Below are 24054 nucleotides of genomic sequence, written 5' to 3' on the forward strand. Positions count from 1 at the left end.
TTACATTACACCAATGTCCAATGATTTTAACGATTTTAATTACACTACATCGCCTCCCTACGCCTCCCGACCCTGTCAACAGGATGACAGGATGACACGTCCAAAGACATGAAGCATTCTGGACTTTTGCTCTGGGGGCGCTGCTACCGGGGGGCCTGGGCGGCGGGGCGGATCAGATTGTGTGTCCTGGTCGGGCCGTGGTGTGTGTTCGCGCGGTGTTGTGGTTGGGGTGGGGCTGGCGCGGGCCCGTTCTCTCTGCTCGCGGATGGTGGTGGGGGGTTGTCTGCGGATGGGTGGCGCCGCCTGTGGGCGGACTCTGGCTGGCCATGCTCAGCCATGCTGCTCCGACGCGCGGTTCAGGGGTGGTGTGTGGGTTCGCCTGGGGGGGAGGCATTGGGGGGGGCATTGTGGGTGGGTGGATGTTGCGTGCGTGGTGGATGGGTGGATGTTTGCATGCGTGGTGGACGATGTGCGGGATGCCTCTTCGGGTTTAACTGGGTAACCTATTCCTACGCACCTGTCCCCACAAAAGAGGTGTGTAAAAGCGTTTTGTAAACCCTCTATAGTATAACCATTTATATCACCATTGATATACTTATTAATACTTAATATGACTTACAGTAATACTAACACACTCTATTTCTCTTCCCTTTCCCCTATACCTCACCTGTGAGGTAAACCATTACCAGCCATCAACCATCTCTGTGCCTGTCCCTCATCACACCTGAAGTCACATCCCTATGACTGCCCTACCATCGCCTGCTGTGGTTCCCTGCCCGAATCTTTGGCCCTCCGATCTCAGCGACCCATCACCTTCCGAAATAACTAATGGATTACTAATGGACAATTTATTCCCTACACTGGACTATTTGAACGTTCATTCTCATTGTAACTTTCAAACTACAAATGACTGTACTGTAACTGACCCAAGGCAGATGGGTTGGGCCCTTGAGTCGTGGGTCTGTCTGAGGTTTCTTCCTATATGTATCTCCAATTCTAGGGAGTTTTTCCTTGCCCCTGTTACTCATGGGCTCTCTTTGAATGTCTAACACTCTGTAAAGCGCCTTGAGACATGTGTAATGTATTGGCGCTCTATAAGCGACATTAAATTGAAAAAAAAATTGAAATTTATGTCACAAAGCATTTGCAATTTGTTCAGAGGAAGGAGAAATACTAAGAATATTTATATATGTGGGTGGTTGACATGACAAGGCCTTTTTTTGGTCCAGAGTGTCAAACTTAAGTTAAGAAATGTCTAATCTGCAAATAAATGTGGCTATATTGTTCAGAAGAACCTGTTTTATATGAACATATGGACCATTCATGCCAGTCATATTCCTATTTCTCAAAACTTTCAGCCAAACCAGGAAAAGCTCATACATGGCTGTCCCAAGCCCATTTCATAAAGTTTGATTTTGAATTAAAAAAAAATCTAATTAATATATTTTCCCATTACTTAGTACAATTAATACCTACGATGTCTACTTGTAAGTCTGTGGTGTTTAAAGTCCAGGAATAATATTTTTGTCAAAAACAAAAAAAAATTGTCCCAAAAATCAATATCATATGGTGTGACCCTAAATTATGTTTTTTAAATGTGCAATTGTGTGGAGACCGTTAGGGATAGGGGGTCCTTCTTCATTCAGGAAGTATAATAACTTCTCAGAAGGACATTGAAAGTTATATCTCATATTTTTTTCAACAAATCAAGTATTTCCAGCCCTCCTATCTCAGTTCCACTTTTCGCTGTCTTTTGGTGTGACCCATTTTTTCAGGAAAATTTCAAAAGTAAATAGTTTTTTGGTCAAAATTACCTTTAAATCTATGTAACGATGTGAGCATATGATTTTGGTCCTAGCATGTAGCCACAAGACTCATTGTTCTGCTAAGTGCGTGAAACCTCATATGGAGTGACATATCATATGGTATGATGGGGTTTTGCTGTCACACCATATGATTTATTTGTCACACTATATGATTTCATCAGTATTTTCTTACATAAATAATGTTTTTTTTCAAACATGTTTAACTAATAGTTTAGTGTTATATATTTGAACATATTTAAAAAAAAAAAAAAACATTTATTATTTAATATGTGGCACCTATTACCCAAGTGCTATACAATATCTGGTGGAATTCTATTTTACAAAGTTCTGAGTTTTTAACAGTGATCCTTTGTGTGATATATTTGTCTTAAACTATGTTTTATTGTTTGAGAAAAGCATATATTCACATTTTTGCGTTAACAGATTGTTATTTGGTGTGATTTATCATATGGTGTGACACCATATAATTTGGTGTGTCATAGTTTTACACACAATAACTTTCATGTCACACCATATGACAATTTTAGTCATTAACACAAGACATTAGTGAATAAATATTAATTCCAATGCAAATTCTAAAAATTCATATATATTTTGGGAATGGGAGAGTCAGTATAACAGAGGTAAGTGATTTCCATGCATAATATCTGATTTTTTTTTTGCTAGTCGCCTTCTATGCGTCATTGCATTCACAATTGTGAATGTTTTATTTGGATTAAATGTGCATGTCGAGGGGCGGGTGTCCATGGCAGTCATGTTGTGAGATGGCCATTGCCTGTACCAGGAGTTGGGTAGCATCTTGAGTCAAGTAAATCCTGATTTTCTGTATGTTGTAAAGTGCGAAACGGGACAACCGTATTAGGCACACACGTCTTTCTATTTTGTAGGATATGTATAGAAATGTATCAGATGTCATCTATGCAAGTCTGTACAGTATTTACATTCATGCGGTGACAATATCATCCAATCTCCACAAATTGACCACTGAAACTTTTCTGCAAATCTGATTTATCACTGTAGCTCCAGCCTTAGCCGTCGCAGAGGCATAAAAAAACTGAAATCCTGAAGGGATTATAGGCTACAACTGAAACATAACCACCAAAAATTGTGCTGCCTTGAATCAGCAGATCTGCTGCAATCAATAACATGTATAACATGTTTGTAGCTGTTTCTTTTTAGTCCGACAGACAGGGAACCATTCTCAAGGAACAAACTCACTGTCGTTAGCAGTATCAGTGGTCTTCTGCCGTAGCAATCAGATGCAGCTCCCATCACCGGAGAGGAAAGGAATTGAAGGAAAGAAAAAAGGGATCCAATTAATCCTACAAGGCAGAAAATAAAAAAAATGTATCCATCATTAGTGTTTTGAGCAGCACTACACCCTCAGGCCCACCCTTTGTATTAGGTTTGATTTACTACTCCAGAGTACAGGGACACTGAATTGTTTGAAACCGTCAGACATTTTGCTATGACAAAAATTCAATGGAAAGTTGCTGTTTAATGCAGGTAAGCTAATTATGCTAATATCGAACCATCAAGTATGCTTTTAGAGACAATGTTGTCCTTACCGCCAAAAAGAACACTATTATATTTTACTTCCAGAGGAATTCCGACAGCAACTCTAAACCAGTCCACCACATTCTGCAGAGAATTGTAGACACCATCCTGCAAAATGCATAATGCTTCAAATTGAAAAGGTACAACAATAGAATACAGTTATTCTATTGTTATTCTACTATGTAAGTAAGTCAGTAAATAACATTTATTTCTAAAGCACATGTATACACAGTTTACACTGACCAAAGTACTGTAAAGAGAATTTATTTATTGAAATAAAATAAAATACACATACATGATACATCTACACATTAAACAAGAAACAGCAAGACACAGAAAGCAAGCATAGCATGTGAGAGGACGGAGAAGCCAGAGAGTACAGATGGGATTTTATCCTGGACTTAACACATCACCGTTTTTTCATATTAAACTACGTTATTCCCTTAACTAAGACGAGTTGATACATACCTCTCACGTTTCAATGCATGCAATCACTGGCTCTGGCGCGCGGCGCAACTTTGATAGCACTTAGCTATCCCAGTTCATTCATTAGGATCCAAACAGAGATGAAGTTAGAAGCGACCAAACACCTCCATGTTTTCCCTATTAAAATGCAGTTACACGAGTAGTCACACGACCAAGTATGGTGAGACAAAATAAAACGTGGTGTATTTCTAAGCACGTAAGAGGAATAACTATATTGTGTGGCACAGTAATATCCTCACTCTCGCACTTTCAGTTTCACTTTGGAGTGAGGATATTACTGCGCTGAGTCTAAGTGCTCAAATTGTTATTCCGCCACACAATATAGTTATCCCTCTTACCTGCTTAGAAATGCACCACGTTTTATTTTGCCTCACCATACTTGGTCGTGTGACTACTCGTGTAACTGTATTTTAATAGGGAAAACATGGAGGTGTTTGGTCGCTTCTAACTTCATCTCTGTTTGGATCCTAATGAATGAACTGGGCTAGCTAAGTGCTATCAAAGTTGCGCCGCGCACCAGAGCCAGTGAGTGCACATATTGAAACGTGAGGTATGTATCAACTCGTCTAAGTTAAAGGAACCGTATGTAGGAAATGTATTTCAATTAATCATAAAATGGCCCTGATATGTCACTAGACATTTAGAAATCATGCTAATTTCAAATACTTATATCACTGACAACAGTAGTCCGGCCAAGATATTGTCATTTAAAAGTGAAGTTGCAGCCCTCAACTGATGTTGATGTTGTTATGTTGTGTTTTGGTTTGATGCGCCGCCCTACACTTATCTACGAATCACGAAGTCAGTAGTATTTCGCCATCCGGGTTGCCAGCTATGCTATTTACCACCATAGACAGCTGCCGTTACAAACGTGTCAGATAAAAAATGTCTAACGTTATGGAACCTAAAAGACCTTGTTATGAATCAGAAATATGTCGAAATAAAACAAGGATTTAGGAGATTGAGACGGCTGAAAACGGAGAAAGACAGACGTCAGTGTTGATTATTTGCTCCTGGACTGGACAGGTAAAGATTCATCAGTTTGGCTAACTTACTTGTAGGCTGGACATTTCAAATAGCCTATTCATGACAGTTGAACAAAGTTATGCATGTTCGTGAAACGTAACGTTATGTTGGCCATATGGAGGAGGTGGGTCATTAAATTGAAAAGGTAGGCTAAGGAATTGTTTGGGAAATAAAAACAGCTAGTAGTCATTGCTAACGTTAGCAATGCATTATCAGAGTTCGTTTCTCTGTCATTATGCTGAGGAAAACAGCACTTGCCATTGAAAGCTAGCAGCCTAAGCTCCTGCTGCAGCTATAGCTGGCAACCGCGACTCAGAGGGGAGGGGGAGGCGATACACCGCGCTACGGTATTTTGAAAGTAATTGCAGTACTCGTTTTGGCCAAAATCCTACATACGGTTCCTTTAAGGGAATAACATGAAAAAACGGTGAAGTGTTCCTTTATAAGCAGTGATGGAGGGAGCAGTTCTCATATCAGGTGGCAGCTGATTACACAAGCATGGAGCAGCGACTGCGAAGGCTTTAGCTGAGAGTATGGGATGTGGAGATTTGTTGCCAGATCTAAGAGATCTGCAACTCTGCCAAGCTGACACTCTCGCTGGTAGCCTAGCCAAGTTAACTTCCCACACTTCTCAAACGGACTATCAAACTTCAAACTTCATGGGTTTATTTAAGATGTGGGCTACGCTATATGAAATGCCTGAATGTGGTTGATGCCTGCAGAGGGACACCTGCTCGCTGATGTTGGCTTCAAGCTCCTCCTGCTTGTCACACCCTACTGAAAAAACATCTCCTGCACGACCTGCCTGCACGAGGCTAAAATGTCTTGTGCAACAGAGGAACAGATGACATCTTGTGCGACAGGAACGGCAACAGTAAAAAGGCCTTAAGAGTGCTCCAGACCACTCATACCAACAGACGACGTACGAAGGCCATTCGTAGCAAAGTACCTTTTGGGAAAGACATGGAAATATTAAGGAAGAGCTTAAGGTAGATAATAAGAACTACGTAGAGTTAAGAAGGCTTCAGGAAACCAGCCCCAGGTCTATAGCGAAAGGTACCCTGGAAATCCAGAGTTCTCACGAGAGCACAATTTGAATCGTGTCCGTAATATACTCTGGCCACGAGTAATGATGCATGTTACGTTTACCCCAACCATCTGGGGTAACCAATCAAATCGGTGTATCTGATATAGGCGGGACTGCACTATAATTTGACGACAGCGCTACAAAAGTAAATATTGGTCATAGTGTTATCCAATTGTGTCAGGCCAGAATCAGTCAGAGTAAACATTGGTCGTAGTGTTATCCAATTGCCTGCAGTGAGATTTTCAAATGCATGCTTGGTGCCACCCCTCAAGTTTGGCCATTTTCATTTTTTGTGGCCCTTAATCGGAAAAATTCCAGGGTCTGGTTTACTACAAGGCAAACGGTCACGAGATGTAAGCAACCCTTAGCAACCAGTCCAGAACAACTAAATGTTTTCCCTTTTTTCTGTGATGCCAATACATGTTTGTGCAATTCTGCAATACAATGCTGTTTGAGTGCCAATAAGGAAATAGGAGGAGTGGCTACAGTAATTACTAGTGCTGAGTGAACTGTGTGGTGGGTGTTATGGAGGGAGACAAAATCGCCAGATTGTGGTATAATGTATGTTTACTAAGAATGTAATGAGAGATTGTTGTTTGAGTGAGAAGTTTTTTTCGTTGTTTAGCCATGGGGGAGAAATAAAGAAACCAAGCTACATTGAACTGACTCTTGTTGTAAAAATGCAGACAGTTCAACGGGCCTGACTCGTTAAAAAAAAAACTGGTTTACAGCGGGTTCCTATGGAGTACAAAGTGTGACATTCAGTTTCCATGACGGGTGTGTCACTGGATCTAAACAAACTTTGGAAGTGGCTGAAATAGCAGGAAACCCCACGCTAAAATAAAAGCTTGTAGTCACAAATTTGATTGTGTTGGTATAAATATTATGTTGTATGTGATTCTTACATATAAAAAATTTACTAACATCTTGGGAACGTTGAAAAATTATTTAAATATATTAGGAAAACCACTGCTATGGTGACTGATTTGTTTAGATCCAGTGAAATTGCTGCCTCAACAACACTACTTCACGGCTTTGGTACTCTATTCTGCAGCACATGAAGGGCAATGATCACAATACAGACACATCACAAATCATATCAACAAACCAATCAAAACAAGACATAACTACAGGACGTCACATGGGAATTAACACTCTGACATATGATGCATCTCTCTCGCTGACATACTGTATGAGCTTAGATGAAGGAACACCACCTAACTAAACCTCGCTGGTCTTCCCAAAGCATAAAAAACATCAATCACCATAAAAATCAACGCCTCACTTTTGGGGCTACCCTTAGCTCCCCGCATCAATATCTTACTTATCTTAATATCTTACTACGAGAATTCTCGGTCTAATGATGTAGTGTGAAAGGACAAACTACCATGCCAGCACTAAACTCCAAGCGTGGTAAACAAAATCAGATAGCCTACTCTGGAGGTAAAAGCCCGGCAAGAACCAAACCAAATTTTGCTCAAATCTATATGGCCACTGAAGAATGTAAAGGTTTGTTTATCAAATGTTATTTTGAGGTACTAAAAAACATTGCTGTTTTAGATTTTTTTAACGAAAGGGGCAATAATCAGTGTTACGATAAGTTGCTTGCTGAATATAGGCTAAGCCAAATATGTCACCTGCAGAAGTTCTCAGATGATGCTGCAGTTGTGAGTTGTGTGATGGTGAGGAGACAGAGTACAGGCAACATGATGGACCGCTTTGTGACATGGTGCAAAAACAACCACCTTGTCTTGAATGTGGCTAAGACCAGGGAAATGGTGATACTTGCCATTTCAATACTGGGTGAGGAAGTGGACATTGTAGAAAACTACAAATATTTGGGAGTTCTTATTGATAATAAACTAAACTGGATTGGAGACACAACACTGAGGCTGTATACAAGAGAAGGGCAAAGCAGACTCTATTTCCTGAGAAAGCTCAGGTCTTTAAATGTGTGCAGCAAAATGTTGCAGATGTTTTAAGTGTGTGTTTTATGTAAGAGTGTTGTTGCAAGTGAAATGTTCATTTCTGCCATCTGTTGGGGAAGTGGCATTACAGGCAGGGACACTAATAAACTGAACTAGAAATGCAATTCCAAGGAATTACCAGTGCATGAAAATGCAAAAATAGATAGATAATGTAAATATGGTTACTAAGGTGTAGCTAGGGTAAACATGGTGGTTGCATAGTTTACAGAGAGTTGATAGTGTGAAGGTAGACAGTTTAAAGATGAAACATTCCAGTTTTAACTTAACTAATGATTTCTATTCATGTTAAAATGTTGATTAGCTAACTTAGCTAATGATTTCTAGCAGTTACGCTAAAAATGCTTATTATGCTAGCAATGCTAACTTTATTAACAATGCTAACCAGGTTGATTAGCTAACTTAACCGATGATTTCTAGCAGTAATGCTAAAAATGCTAACTATGCTAAATTTGCTAACAATGCTAACCAGGTTGATTAGCTAACTTAGTTGATGATTTTTTGCAGTTATGCTAAAAATGCTAACTATGCTAACAATGCTAACTATGCTAACCATGCTAACTAGCTAACTTGCTAGTGAGGACTTTTATTTTGAAACATTTGTTGCTAGGGTATCCATGGTGGCCACTATCAGGAAACAAGAAGTAACGGCAGTATAATCATGTTGGTTGCTATGGAAACGGTCATAAACACTTAATTTTAATGGTTGCTATGTTGGTTGCTAGGTACATGGAGGTTTCATGTAGTTGACTGGAGGCATAGTGGATGATAACTGACAGTTGGAATGGTTGAACAGTTCAATAGTTGAGTAGTTTCAGTGGTTAAATGATTTAATAATGTATTATTGCAGTGGACCTTTATTTTGAAACAGTTGTGGACAGAGGAAGTAGTGAAACAGGATCTGTAGTCTTAATGAGATTGTATGCTTATAGCCTGAGACAGAAGGTGCCTCTCATATAGCGTTTACGCGTCCTCTCTCGCTCCTCACTGATCTACATAAAGAATGATGGAGCGGCAACAATGGGATAGTCTAGCCCTTCTTCTATCTTTCTTTATGTAGATCATTGAGGATCGAGGAGCGAGGGAGGACATATAAACGCTGCTTGAGAGGGACCCACAGTAAATACTTTAAAAGTTGTATGTAGATAGTCTAATTCATGTTGATAGACAGAATGTTTAATGGATGTTGATAGGCAGATTGTTTAATAGATATTGATTGACAGTTTAATGGGTGGATGAGTGAATGGTCTGAAGAAGATGAATGGATAGAAGGTTGGATGGAATGTGCCTTATATTCTTGTTAAGAGAGACACTGATACAGCTCTCTGAGAGTAGTTGATACAGGTGTAATCAATTTAACTGGCTAGTCTGAGACAGAGTAAATAATTTAAAAGTTGAATGTAGATAGTCTAATTAATGTTGATAGACAGAGAGTTTAATGGATGTTGATAGACATATTGTTTAATAGATGTTGATAGACAGTTTAATGGGTGGATGAGTGAATGGTCTGAAGAAGATGAATGGATAGAATGTTGGATGGAATGTGCCTTATATTCTTGTAGAATGGAGAGACACAGCTCTCTACTGAGAGTAGTGGATACAGATACAGGTGTAATCAATTTAACTGGCTAGTCTTAAGAGAGCCAGCCTGAGACAGAGTAGATTGTTTAAAAGTTGAATGTAGAGCGTCTTATTGATGTTGATAGGCAGACTGTTTAGAATGGGTGGATGAGTGAATGGTTTGAAGAAGATGAATGGATATAAAGTTGGATGGAATTAGGAGAACTTATTTTGATACTGTTGTGCGCAGAGGATACAGGGGAACAGAATATGTAGTCTTCAGAGAGATTGTATGGTTAAAGCCAGAGAAACTGACAGTTGGTGCCCAGGTGGCCGGCCACCTGGCCTAAGATTCTAATTGCTGCCGTGATGTCACAATGATTAATGTTAAGTCTATGGGGAAATAGCTCAATGTTAAATCTATGGGGAAATCGTTTTTTAATTCATAGTTTAAAAAGTATAAAAGTTACAAAGTTGAAAAATACAAAGCACACATGGCATGAGCAAGACCTACGCAACAACGTTTGAATGAAGTTTCTACGTTAAACGGTTGAAGCTGAATTGCGAGCGTTAGAAGAAGAAGAGGAACTAGAAATGCAATTCCAAGGAATTACCAGTGCATGAAAATGCAAAAATAGATCGATAATGTAGATATGGCTACTAAGGTGTAGCTAGGGTAAACATGGTGGTTGCATAGTTTACAGAGAGTTGATAGTGTGAAGGTAGACAGTTTAAAGCTGAAACATTCCAGTTCTAACTTAATTAATGATTTCTATTCATGTTAAAATGTTGATTAGCTAACTTAGCTAATGATTTCTAGCAGTTACGCTAAAAATGCTAATTATGCTAACAATGCTAACTTTACTAACAATGCTAACCAGGTTGATTAGCTAACTTAACCGATGATTTCTAGCAGTAATGCTAAAAATGCTAACTATGCTAAATATGCTAACAATGCTAACCAGGTTGATAAGCTAACTTAGTTGATGATTTTTTGCAGTTATGCTAAAAATGCTAACTATGCTAACTAGCTAACTTGCTAATGAGGACTTTTATTTTGAAACATTTGTTGCTAGGGTATCCATGGTGGCCACTATCAGGAAACAAGAAGTTACTGCAGTATAATCATGTTGGTTGCTATGGAAACGGTCATAAACACTTAATTTTAATGGTTGCTATGTTGGTTGCTAGGTACATGGAGGTTTCATGTAGTTGACTGGAGGCATAGTGGATGATAACTGACAGTTGGAATGGTTGAACAGTTCAATAGTTGAGTAGTTTCAATGGTTAAATGATTTAATGGTGTATTATTGCAGTGAGGACTTTTATTTTGAAACAGTTGTGGACAGAGGAAACAATTGACAATTCACTGATCTACATAAAGAATGATGGAGCGGCAACAATGGGATAGTCTAGCCCTTCTATCTTTCTTTATGTAGATCATTGAGGATCGAGGCCCGAGGAGCGAGTGAGGACATATAAACGCTGCTTGAGAGGCACCCACAGTAAATACTTGTATGTAGATAGTCTAATTAATGTTGATAGACAGAATGTTTAATGGATGTTGATAGGCAGATTGTTTAATAGATATTGATTGACAGTTTAATGGGTGGATGAGTGAATGGTCTGAAGAAGATGAATGGATAGAAGGTTGGATGGAATGTGCCTTATATTCTTGTTAAGAGAGACACTGATACAGCTCTCTGAGAGTAGTTGATACAGGTGTAATCAATTTAACTGGCTAGTCTTAAGAGAACCATAGTGTGCTTAAAGCCTGAGACAGAGTAAATCATTTAAAAGTTGAATGTAGATAGTCTAATTAATGTTGATAGACAGAGAGTTTAATGGATGTTGATAGGCAGATTGTTTAATAGATGTTGATAGACAGTTTAATGGGTGGATGAGTGAATGGTCTGAAGAAGATGAATGGATAGAAAGTTGGATGGAATGTGCCTTATATTCTTGTAGACTGCAGAGACACAGCTCTCTACTGAGAGTAGTGGATACAGATACAGGTGTAATCAATTTAACTGGCTAGTCTTAAGAGAGCCAGTGTATGTAGCCTGAGAGAGAGAGAGAGAGAGAGCTGCTGCACCTGGACTGGCCACCTGGCGTAACATTCTAATTGCTGCCGTGATGTCATAATGAGCAATGTTAAGTCTATGGGGAAATGTTTAATAATTTTTAATTTACAGTTTAAAAAGTATAAAAGTTACAAAGTTTAAAAATATATTGCACAGGTCTCCTTAGTAAGACCTACGTAGCAAAGTTTGAATCAAGTTTCTACGTTAAACGGTTCAAGCTGAATTGCGAGCGTTAGAAGAAAAAGAATAATAACTAGAAATGCAATTCCAAGGAATTACCAGTGCATGAAAATGCAAAAATAGATAGATAATGTAGATATGGTTACTAAGGTGTAGCTAGGGTAAACATGGTGGTTGCATAGTTTACAGAGAGTTGATAGTGTGAAGGTAGACAGTTTAAAGATTAAACATTCCAGTTCTAACTTAACTAATGATTTCTATTCATGTTAAAATGTTGATTAGCTAACTTAGCTAATGATTTCTAGCAGTTATGCTAAAAATGCTAATTATGCTAGCAATGCTAACTTTACTAACAATGCTAACCAGGTTGATTAGCTAACTTAACCGATGATTTCTAGCAGTAATGCTAAAAATGCTAACTATGCTAACAATGCTAAATTTGCTAACAATGCTAACCAGGTTGATTAGCTAACTTAGTTGATGATTTTTTGCAGTTATGTTAAAAATGCTAACTATGCTAACAATGCTAACTATGCTTACCATGCTAACTAGCTAACTTGCTAGTGAGGACTTTTATTTTGAAACATTTGTTGCTAGGGTATCCATGGTGGCCACTATCAGGAAACAAGAAGTTACTGCAGTATAATCATGTTGGTTGCTATGGAAACAGTCATAAACACTTAATTTTAATGGTTGCTATGTTGGTTGCTAGGTACATGGAGGTTTCATGTAGTTGACTGGAGGCATAGTGGATGATAACTGACAGTTGGAATGGTTGAACAGTTCAATAGTTGAGTAGTTTCAGTGGTTAAATGATTTAATAGTGTATTATTGCAGTGAGGACCTTTATTTTGAAACAGTTGTGGACAGAGGAAGTAGTGAAACAGGATCTGTAGTCTTAATGAGATTGTATGCTTAAAGCCTGAGACAGAAGGTGCCTCTCAAAGCGTTTATGCGTCCTCTCTCGCTCCTCACTGATCTACATGAAGAATGATGGAGCGGCAACAATGGGATAGTCTAGCGGCCCTTCTTCTATCTTTCTTTATGTAGATCATTGAGGATCGAGGAGCGAGGGAGGACATATAAACGCTGCTTGAGAGGGACCCACAGTAAATACTTTAAAAGTTGTATGTAGATAGTCTAATTAATGTTGATAGATAGAATGTTTAATGGATGTTGATAGGCAGATTGTTTAATAGATATTGATTGACAGTTTAATGGGTGGATGAGTGAATGGTCTGAAGAAGATGAATGGATAGAAGGTTGGATGGAATGTGCCTTATATTCTTGTTAAGAGAGACACTGATACAGCTCTCTGAGAGTAGTTGACACAGGTGTAATCAATTTAACTGGCTAGTCTTAAGAGAGCCAGAATATCTTAAAGCCTGAGACAGAGTAAATAATTTAAAAGTTGAATGTAGATAGTCTAATTAATGTTGATAGACAGAGAGTTTAATGGATGTTGATAGACAGATTGTTTAATAGATGTTGATAGACAGTTTAATGGGTGGATGAGTGAATGGTCTGAAGAAGATGAATGGATAGAATGTTGGATGGAATGTGCCTTATATTCTTGTAGAATGGAGAGACACAGCTCTCTACTGAGAGTAGTGGATACAGATACAGGTGTAATCAATTTAACTGGCTAGTCTTAAGAGAGCCAGCCTGAGACAGAGTAGATTGTTTAAAAGTTCAATGTAGAGCGTCTAATTGATGTTGTTGATAGGCAGACTGTTTAGAATGGGTGGATGAGTGAATGGTTTGAAGAAGATGAATGGATATAAAGTTGGATGGAATTAGGAGGACTTATTTTGATACTGTTGTGCGCAGAGGATACAGGGGAACAGAATATGTAGTCTTCAGAGAGGAGCCTGAGAGAAACTGACAGTTGGTGCCCAGGTGGCTGACCAGCTGGGGTAACATTCTAATTGCTGCCGTGATGTCATAATGAGCAATGTTAAGTCTATGGGGGAAATGGTGATAGTTTTTAACTAATAGTTTAAAAAGTATAAAAGTTACAAAGTGGAAAAATACAAAGCACATATGGCATAAGCAAGACCTACGCAACAAAGTTTGAATGAAGTTTCTACTGTAAACGGTTGAAGCTGAATTGCGAGCGTTAGAAGAAGAAGTTTAACTAGAAATGCAATTCCAAGGAATTACCAGTGCATGAAAATGCAAAAATAGATAGATAATGTAGATATGGTTACTAAGGTGTAGCTAGGGTAAACATGGTGGTTGCATAGTTTACAGAGAGTTGATAGTGTGAAGGTAGACAGTTTAAAGCTGAAACATTCCCAGTTCTAACTTAACTAATGATTACTATTCATGTTAAAATGTTAACTATGGTAACAATGATAACCAGGTTGATTGGTTAACTTAGCTACTGATTTCATGCAGTAATGGTAAAAATGTTAACTATGCTAACTATGCTCACAGTGTTAACCAGGTTGATTAGCTAACTTAGCTAATGATTTCTAGCAGTTATGCTAAACATGCTAACTATGCTAGCAATGCTAACTATGGTAACAATGCTAACTTAAACTAACAATGCTAACCAGGTTGATTAGCTAACTTAACTGATGATTTCTAGCAATAATGCTAAAAATGCTAACAATGCTAAAATTGCTAACAATGCTAACCATGTTGATTAGCTAACTTAGTTGATGTTTTTTGCAGTTATGCTAAAAATGCTAACTATGTTAACTATGCTAACCATGCTAACTTGCTAGTGAGGACTTTTATTTTGAAACATTTGTTGCTAGGGTATCCATGGTGGCCACTATCAGGAAACAAGAAGTTACTGCAGTATAATCATGTTGGTTGCTATGGAAACGGTCATAAACACTTAATTTTAATGGTTGATATATTGGTTGCTAGGTACATGGAGTTTTCGTGTAGTTGACTGGAGGCATAGTTCTAGTTGATAACTGACAGTTGGAATGGTTGAACAGTTAAATAGTTGAGTAGTTACAATGGTTAAATGATTTAATAGTGTATTATTGCAGTGAGGACCTTTATTTTGAAACAGTTGTGGACAAAGGAAGTAGTGAAACAGGATCTGTAGTCTTAATGAGATTGTATACTTAAAGCCTGAGACAGAAGGTGCCTCTCATATAGTGTTTACGCGTCCTCTCTCGCTCCTCGATCCTCACTGATCTTTCTTTATGTAGATCATTGAGGATCGAGGAGCGAGGGAGGGCATATAAACGCTGCTTGAGAGGCACCCACAGTAAATACTTTAAAAGTTGTATGTAGATAGTCTAATTAATGTTGATAGATAGAATGTTTAATGGATGTTGATAGGCAGATTGTTTAATAGATATTGATTGACAGTTTAATGGGTGGATGAGTGAATGGTCTGAAGAAGATGAATGGATAGAAGGTTGGATGGAATGTGCCTTATATTCTTGTTAAGAGAGACACTGATACAGCTCTCTGAGAGTTGTTGATACAGGTGTAATCAATTTAACTGGCTAGTCTTAAGAGAGCCAGAGTGTACGCTTAAAGCCTGAGACAGAGTAAATCATTTAAAAGTTGAATGTAGCTAGTCTAATTAATGTTGATAGACAGAGAGTTTAATGGATGTTGATAAACAGTTTAATGGGTGGATGAGTGAATGGTCTGAAGAAGATGAATGGATAGAAAGTTGGATGGAATGTGCCTTATATTCTTGTAGAATGGAGAGACACAGCTCTCTACTGAGAGAGTAGTGGATACAGATACAGGTGTAATCAATTTAACTGGCTAGTCTTAAGAGAGCCAGGCCTGAGACAGAGTAGATTGTTTCAAAGTTGAATGTAGATCGTCTAATTGATGTTGATAGGCAGACTGTTTAGAATGGGTGGATGAGTGAATGGTTTGAAGAAGATGAATGGATAGAAAGTTGGATGGAATTAGGAAGACTTATGTTGATACCGTTGATACAGGGGAACAGAAAGTGTAGTCTCAAGAGAGCCAGTTTAAAGCCTGAGAGAGAGAGAGAGCTGCTGCACCTGGACTGGCCACCTGGCGTAACATTCTAATTGCTGCCGTGATGTCATAATGAGCAATGTTAAGTCTATGGGGAAATGTTTAATAGTTTTTAATTTACAGTTCAAAAAGTATAAAAGTTACAAAGTTGAAAAATATATTGCACAGGTCTCCTTAGTAAGACCTACGTAACAAAGTTTGAATCAAGTTTCTACGTTAAACGGTTCAAGCTGAATTGCGAGCGTTAGAAGAAGTTGGAATAATAAGAAACCTAGGAAGAACAGTACAGTGCATTTTCATGCACTGTAATAATAATAACTAGAAATGCAATTCCAAGGAATTACCAGTGCATGAAAATGCAAAAATAGATAGATAATGTGGATATGGTTACTAAGGTGTAGCTAGGGTAAACATGGTGGTTGCATAGTTTACAGAGAGTTGATAGTGTGAAGGTAGACGTTTTAAAGATGAAACGTTCCAGTTCTAACTTAACTAATGATTTCTATTCATGTTAAAATGTTGATTAGCTTACTAAGCTAATGATTTCTAGCAGTTACGCTAAAAATGCTTATTATGCTAGCAATGCTAACTTTACTAACAATGCTAACCAGGTTGATTAGCTAACTTAACCGATGATTTCTAGCAGTAATGCTAAAAATGCTAACTATGCTAACAATGCTAGATTTGCTAACAATGCTAACCAGGTTGATTAGCTAACTTAGTTGATGATTTTTTGCAGTTATGCTAAAAATGCTAGCTATGCTAACAAAGCTAACCATGCTAACTAGATAACTTGCTAGTGAGGACTTTTATTTTGAAACATTTGTTGCTAGGGTATCCATGGTGGCCACTATCAGGAAACAAGAAGTTACTGCAGTATAATCATGTTGGTTGCTATGGAAACGGTCATAAACGCTTAATTTTAATGGTTGCTATGTTGGTTGCTAGGTACATGGAGGTTTCATGTAGTTGACTGGAGGCATAGTTGATGATAACTGACAGTTGGAATGGTTGAACAGTTAAATAGTTGAGTAGTTTCAATGGTCAAATGATTTAATAGTGTATTATTGCAGTGAGGACTTTTATTTTGAAACAGTTGTGGACAGAGGAAACAGTTAACAGGATCTGTAGTCTTAATGAGATTGTATGCTTAAAGCCTGAGACAGAAGGTGCCTCTCATATAGCGTTTACGCGTCCTCTCTCGCTCCTCACTGATCTACATAAAGAATGATGGAGCGGCAACAATGGGATAGTCTAGCCCTTCTTCTATCTTTCTTTATGTAGATCATTGAGGATCAAGGAGCGAGGGAGGACATATAAACGCTGCTTGATAGCAATAAATACTTTAAAAGTTGTATGTAGATAGTCTAATTAATGTTGATAGACAGAATGTTTAATGGATGTTGATAGGCAGATTGTTTAATAGATATTGATTGACAGTTTAATGGTGGATGAGTGAATGGTCTGAAGAAGATGAATGGATAGAAGGTTGGATGGAATGTGCCTTATATTCTTGTTAAGAGAGACACTGATACAGCTCTCTAGCTGAGAGTAGTTGACACAGGTGTAATCAATTTAACTGGCTAGTCTTAAGAGAGCCAGAGTGTACTCTTACAGCCTGAGACAGAGTAAATAATTGAAAAGTTGAAGGTAGATAGTCTAATTAATGTTGATAGACAGAGAGTTTAATGGATGTTGATAGACAGATTGTTTAATAGATGTTGATAGACAGTTTAATGGGTGGATGAGTGAATGGTCTGAAGAAGATGAATGGATAGAATGTTGGATGGAATGTGCCTTATATTCTTGTAGAATGGAGAGACACAGCTCTCCACTGAGAGTAGTGGATACAGATACAGGTGTAATCAATTTAACTGGCTAGTCTTAAGAGAGCCAGCCTGAGACAGAGTAGATTGTTTAAAAGTTGAATGTAGAACGTCTAATTGATGTTGATAGGCAGACTGTTTAGAATGGGTGGATGAGTGAATGGTTTGAAGAAGATGAATGGATATAAAGTTGGATGGAATTAGGAGGACTTATTTTGATACTGTTGTGCACAGAGGATACAGGGGAACAGAATATGTAGTCTTCAGAGAGATTGCCTGAGAGAAACTGACAGTTGGTGCCCAGGTGGCTGACCAGCTGGAGTAACATTCTAATTGCTGCCGTGATGTCATAATGAGCAATGTTAAGTCTATGGGGGAAATGGTAATAGTTTTTAACTAATAGTTTAAAAAGTATAAAAGTTACAAAGTTGAAAAATAGAAAGCACATATGGCATAAGCAAGACCTACGCAACAAAGTTTGAATGAAGTTTCTACGTTAAACGGTTGAAGCTGAATTGCGAGCGTTAGAAGAAGAAGTTTAACTAGAAATGCAATTCCAAGGAATTACCAGTGCATGAAAATGCAAAAATAGATAGATAATGTAGATATGGTTACTAAGGTGTAGCTAGGGTAAACATGGTGGTTGCATAGTTTACAGAGAGTTGATAGTGTGAAGGTAGACAGTTTAAAGATGAAACATTCCAGTTCTAACTTAACTAATGATTTCTATTCATGTTAAAATGTTGATTAGCTAACTTAGCTAATGATTTCTAGCAGTTACGCTAAAAATGCTTATTATGCTAGCAATGTTAACTTTACTAACAATGCTAACCAGGTTGATTAGCTAACTTAACCGATGATTTCTAGCAGTTATGCTAAAAATGCTAACTATGTTAACAATGCTAACTATGCTAACTAGCTAACTTGCTAGTGAGGACTTTTATTTTGAAACATTTGTTGCTAGGGTATCCATGGTGGCCACTATCAGGAAACAAGAAGTTACTGCAGTATAATCATGTTGGTTGCTATGGAAACGGTCATAAACGCTTAATTTTAATGGTTGCTATGTTGGTTGCTAGGTACATGGAGGTTTCATGTAGTTGACTGGAGGCATAGTGGATGATAACTGACAGTTGGAATGGTTGAACAGTTCAATAGTTGAGTAGTTTCAATGGTTAAATGATTTAATAGTGTATTATTGCAGTGAGGACCTTTATTTTGAAACAGTTGTGGACAGAGGAAGTAGTGAAACAGGATCTGTAGTCTTAATGAGATTGTATGCTTAAAGCCTGAGACAGAAGGTGCCTCTCATAGCGTTTACGCGTCCTCTCTCGCTCCTCACTGATCTACATAAAGAATGATGGAGCGGCAACAATGGGATAGTCTAGCCCTTCTTCTATCTTTCTTTATGTAGATCATTGAGGATCGAGGAGCGAGGGAGGACATATAAACGCTGCTTGAGAGGGACCCACAGTAAATACTTTAAAAGTTGTATGTAGATAGTCTAATTAATGTTGATAGATAGAATGTTTAATGGATGTTGATAGGCAGATTGTTTTATATTGATTGACAGTTTAATGGGTGGATGAGTGAATGGTCTGAAGAAGATGAATGGATAGAAGGTTGGATGGAATGTGCCTTATATTCTTGTTAAGAGAGACACTGATACAGCTCTCTGAGAGTAGTTGACACAGGTGTAATCAATTTAACTGGCTAGTCTTAAGAGAGCCAGAGTACTCTTAAAGCCTGAGACAGAGTAAATAATTTAAAAGTTGAATGTAGATAGTCTAATTAATGTTGATAGACAGAGAGTTTAATGGATGTTGATAGACAGATTGTTTAATAGATGTTGATAGACAGTTTAATGGGTGGATGAGTGAATGGTCTGAAGAAGATGAATGGATAGAATGTTGGATGGAATGTGCCTTATATTCTTGTAGAATGGAGAGACACAGCTCTCTACTGAGAGTAGTGGATACAGATACAGGTGTAATCAATTTAACTGGCTAGTCTTAAGAGAGCCAGCCTGAGACAGAGTAGATTGTTTAAAAGTTCAATGTAGAGCGTCTAATTGATGTTGTTGATAGGCAGACTGTTTAGAATGGGTGGATGAGTGAATGGTTTGAAGAAGATGAATGGATATAAAGTTGGATGGAATTAGGAGGACTTATTTTGATACTGTTGTGCACAGAGGATACAGGGGAACAGAATATGTAGTCTTCAGAGAGGAGCCTGAGAGAAACTGACAGTTGGTGCCCAGGTGGCTGACCAGCTGGGGTAACATTCTAATTGCTGCCGTGATGTCATAATGAGCAATGTTAAGTCTATGGGGGAAATGGTGATAGTTTTTAACTAATAGTTTAAAAAGTATAAAAGTTACAAAGTTGAAAAATACAAAGCACATATGGCATAAGCAAGACCTACGCAACAAAGTTTGAATGAAGTTTCTACGTTAAACGGTTGAAGCTGAATTGCGAGCGTTAGAAGAAGAAGTTTAACTAGAAATGCAATTCCAAGGAATTACCAGTGCATGAAAATGCAAAAATAGATAGATAATGTAGATATGGTTACTAAGGTGTAGCTAGGGTAAACATGGTGGTTGCATAGTTTACAGAGAGTTGATAGTGTGAAGGTAGACAGTTTAAAGATGAAACGTTCCAGTTCTAACTTAACTAATGAATTCTATTCATGTTAAAATGTTGATTAGCTAACTTAGCTAATGATTTCTAGCAGTTACGCTAAAAATGCTTATTATGCTAGCAATGCTAACCAGGTTGATTAGCTAACTTAACCGATGATTTCTAGCAGTAATGCTAACTATGCTAACAATGCTAAATTTGCTAACAATGCTAACCAGGTTGATTAGCTAACTTAGTTGATGATTTTTTGCAGTTATGCTAAAAATGCTAACTATGCTAACAATGCTAACCATGCTAACTAGCTAACTTGCTAATGAGGACTTTTATTTTGAAACATTTGTTGCTAGGGTATCCATGGTGGCCACTATCAGGAAACAAGAAGTTACTGCAGTATAATCATGTTGGTTGCTATGGAAACGGTCATAAACACTTAATTTTAATGGTTGCTATGTTGGTTGCTAGGTACATGGAGGTTTCATGTAGTTGACTGGAGGCATAGTGGATGATAACTGACAGTTGGAATGGTTGAACAGTTCAATAGTTGAGTAGTTTCAGTGGTTAAATGATTTAATAGTGTATTATTGCAGTGAGGACCTTTATTTTGAAACAGTTGTGGACAAAGGAAGTAGTGAAACAGGATCTGTAGTCTTAATGAGATTGTATGCTTAAAGCCTGAGACAGAAGGTGCCTCTCATATATAGCGTTTACGCGTCCTCTCTCGCTCCTCACTGATCTACATAAAGAATGATGGAGCGGCAACAATGGGATAGTCTAGCCCTTCTATCTTTCTTTATGTAGATCATTGAGGATCGAGGAGCGAGGGAGGACATATAAACGCTGCTTGAGAGGGACCCACAGTAAATACTTTAAAAGTTGTATATAGTCTAATTAATGTTGATAGACAGAATGTTTAATGGATGTTGATAGGCAGATTGTTTAATAGATATTGATTGACAGTTTAATGGGTGGATGAGTGAATGGTCTGAAGAAGATGAATGGATAGAAGGTTGGATGGAATGTGCCTAATATTCTTGTTAAGAGAGACACTGATACAGCTCTCTGAGAGTAGTTGACACAGGTGTAATCAATTTAACTGGCTAGTCTTAAGAGAGCCAGAGTGTACTCTTAAGGCCTGAGACAGAGTAAATCATTTAAAAGTTGAATGTAGATAGTCTAATTAATGTTGATAGACAGAGAGTTTAATGGATGTTGATAGACAGATTGTTTAATAGATGTTGATAGACAGTTTAAAGAGTCACTTCACCCCATAACTCCACCCACTTCACATTTCTGAAAACGTCTTTCAAAATGGGCGAGACGTTCTGAAATTTGGAGAGAGAGTGCAGCACTGCTGCAACCAATCAACCATGGTGATTTCGTGTCAATCTGGGAATGAGTGCTGCAGACATGGCTTATCACAGGTAGGCTAATCAGGGCAGCAGGTGTTGGGGCGTTTCAGTCCTAATTTGTAACGACCCGGTGACGTAGTGTCGGACTAGAAGTGCAGGACAACGTCAGCATTCCAATAGTATTTTGGACCAACATGCCATGGCATGTTTTCAAACGGTAGTATGCGCGAGAGAGCAATATTTCCAATACAAAATCAGACGAAATGTTACTTTTGTCGAGAAACACGATTTTTGTCAATATTAACCCTGGTAATAGTACAGTTCACCACTTATGAGTATTTTCAATCAATCAACAGCTCAAAAAACCTATTTTAGGGTGCAGTGACCCTTTAATGGGTGGATGAGTGAATGGTCTGAAGAAGATGAATGGATAGAATGTTGGATGGAATGTGCCTTATATTCTTGTAGAATGGAGAGACACAGCTCTCTACTGAGAGTAGTGGATACAGATACAGGTGTAATCAATTTAACTGGCTAGTCTTAAGAGAGCCAGCCTGAGACAGAGTAGATTGTTTAAAAGTTGAATGTAGAGCGTTTAACTGATGTTGATAGGCAGACTGTTTAGAATGGGTGGATGAGTGAATGGTTTGAAGAAGATGAATGGATATAAAGTTGGATGGAATTAGGAGGACTTATTTTGATACTGTTGTGCGCAGAGGATACAGGAGAACAGAACATGTAGTCTTCAGAGAGATTGTATGCACTTGTATGAGATTGTATGCTCTAGCCTGAGAGAAACTGACAGTTGGTGCCCAGGTGGCTGACCAGCTGGAGTAAGATTCTAATTGCTGCCGTGATGTCATAATGAGCAATGTTAAGTCTATGGGGGAAATTGTAATAGTTTTTAACTAATAGTTTAAAATGTATAAAAGTTACAAAGTTGAAAAATACAAAGCCCACATCGCGTAAGTAAGACCTACGCGACAAAATTTGAATGGTGTTTCTACGTTAAGAGGTTGAAGCTGAATTGGCTGCGTTAGAAGAAGAATAATAATAAGAAAAAGCCTAGGAAGAACAGTACAGTGCATTTTCATGCACTGTAATAATAAGAAGCCTAGGAAGAACAGTACAGTGCATTTTCATGCACTGTAATAACTAGAAATGCAATTCCAAGGAATTACCAGTGCATGAAAATGCTAAAAAAGATAGATAATGTAGATATGGTTACTAAGGTGTAGCTAGGGTAAACATGGTGGTTGCATAGTTTACAGAGAGTTGATAGTGTGAAGGTAGACAGTTTAAAGATGAAACATTCCAGTTCTAACTTAACTAATGATTTCTATTCATGTTAAAATGTTGATTAGCTAACTTAGCTAATGATTTCTAGCAGTTAAGCTAAAAATGCTAATTATGCTAGCAATGCTAACTTTACTAACAATGCTAACCAGGTTGATTAGCTAACTTATCGATGATTTCTAGCAGTAATGTTAAAAATGCTAACTATGCTAACAATGCTAAATTTGCTGACAATGCTAACCAGGTTGATTAGCTAACTTAGTTGATGATTTTTTGCAGTTATGCTAAAAATGCTAACTATGTTAACAATGTTAACTATGCTAACTAGCTAACTTGCTAGTGAGGACTTTTATTTTGAAACATTTGTTGCTAGGGTATCCATGGTGGCCACTATCAGGAAACAAGAAGTTACTGCAGTATAATCATGTTGGTTGCTATGGAAACGGTTATAAACACTTAATTTTAATGGTTGCTATGTTGGTTGCTAGGTACATGGAGGTTTCATGTAGTTGACTGGAGGCATAGTTGATGATAACTGACAGTTGGAATGGTTGAACATTTCAATAGTTGAGTAGTTTCAATGGTTAAATGATTTAATAGTGTATAATTGCAGTGAGGACCTTTATTTTGAAACAGTTGTAGACAGAGGAAGTAGTGAAACAGGATCTGTAGTCTTAATGAGATTGTATGCTTAAAGCCTGAGACAGAAGGTGCCTCTCATAGCGTTTACGCGTCCTCTCTCGCTCCTCACTGATCTACATAAAGAATGATGGAGCGGCAACAATGGGATAGTCTAGCCCTTCTTCTATCTTTCTTTATGTAGATCATTGAGGATCGAGGAGCGAGGGAGGACATATAAACGCTGCTTGAGAGGGACCCACAGTAAATACTTTAAAAGTTGTATGTAGATAGTCTAATTAATGTTGATAGACAGAATGTTTAATGGATGTTGATAGGCAGATTGTTTAATAGATATTGATTGACAGTTTAATGGGTGGATGAGTGAATGGTCTGAAGAAGATGAGTGGATAGAAGGTTGGATGGAATGTGCCTTATATTCTTGTTAAGAGAGACACTGATACAGCTCTCTGAGAGTAGTTGACACAGGTGTAATCAATTTAACTGGCTAGTCTTAAGAGTGCCAGAGTACTCTTAAAGCCTGAGACAGAGTAAATAATTTA

The 24054-nt window shown here is 38.0% G+C and overlaps 1 protein-coding gene across 3 annotated transcripts in view; it reads right to left on the reverse strand.

The window, feature by feature from the left end:
- The window catches only part of mfsd10 (major facilitator superfamily domain containing 10), a 54502-nt gene that overhangs the window by 18733 nt on the left and 11715 nt on the right, over nucleotides 1–24054 (reverse strand). For all 3 annotated transcript variants that reach the window (XR_009940042.1, XM_062543767.1, XM_062543768.1), the window contains exons 3-4: nucleotides 3395–3491; nucleotides 3045–3148 (exon numbers count right to left, since the gene is read on the reverse strand). Coding sequence is in view for 2 of the 3 variants with exons in the window: in XM_062543767.1 (XP_062399751.1) it covers nucleotides 3045–3148; nucleotides 3395–3491 (201 nt within the window). In the remaining variant the exon portion in view is untranslated. The remainder of the gene's footprint in view (nucleotides 1–3044; nucleotides 3149–3394; nucleotides 3492–24054) is intronic.

The sequence above is a fragment of the Sardina pilchardus genome, chromosome 8 (assembly GCF_963854185.1).
Source record: "Sardina pilchardus chromosome 8, fSarPil1.1, whole genome shotgun sequence".
Classification (NCBI taxonomy): domain Eukaryota; kingdom Metazoa; phylum Chordata; class Actinopteri; order Clupeiformes; family Clupeidae; genus Sardina; species Sardina pilchardus.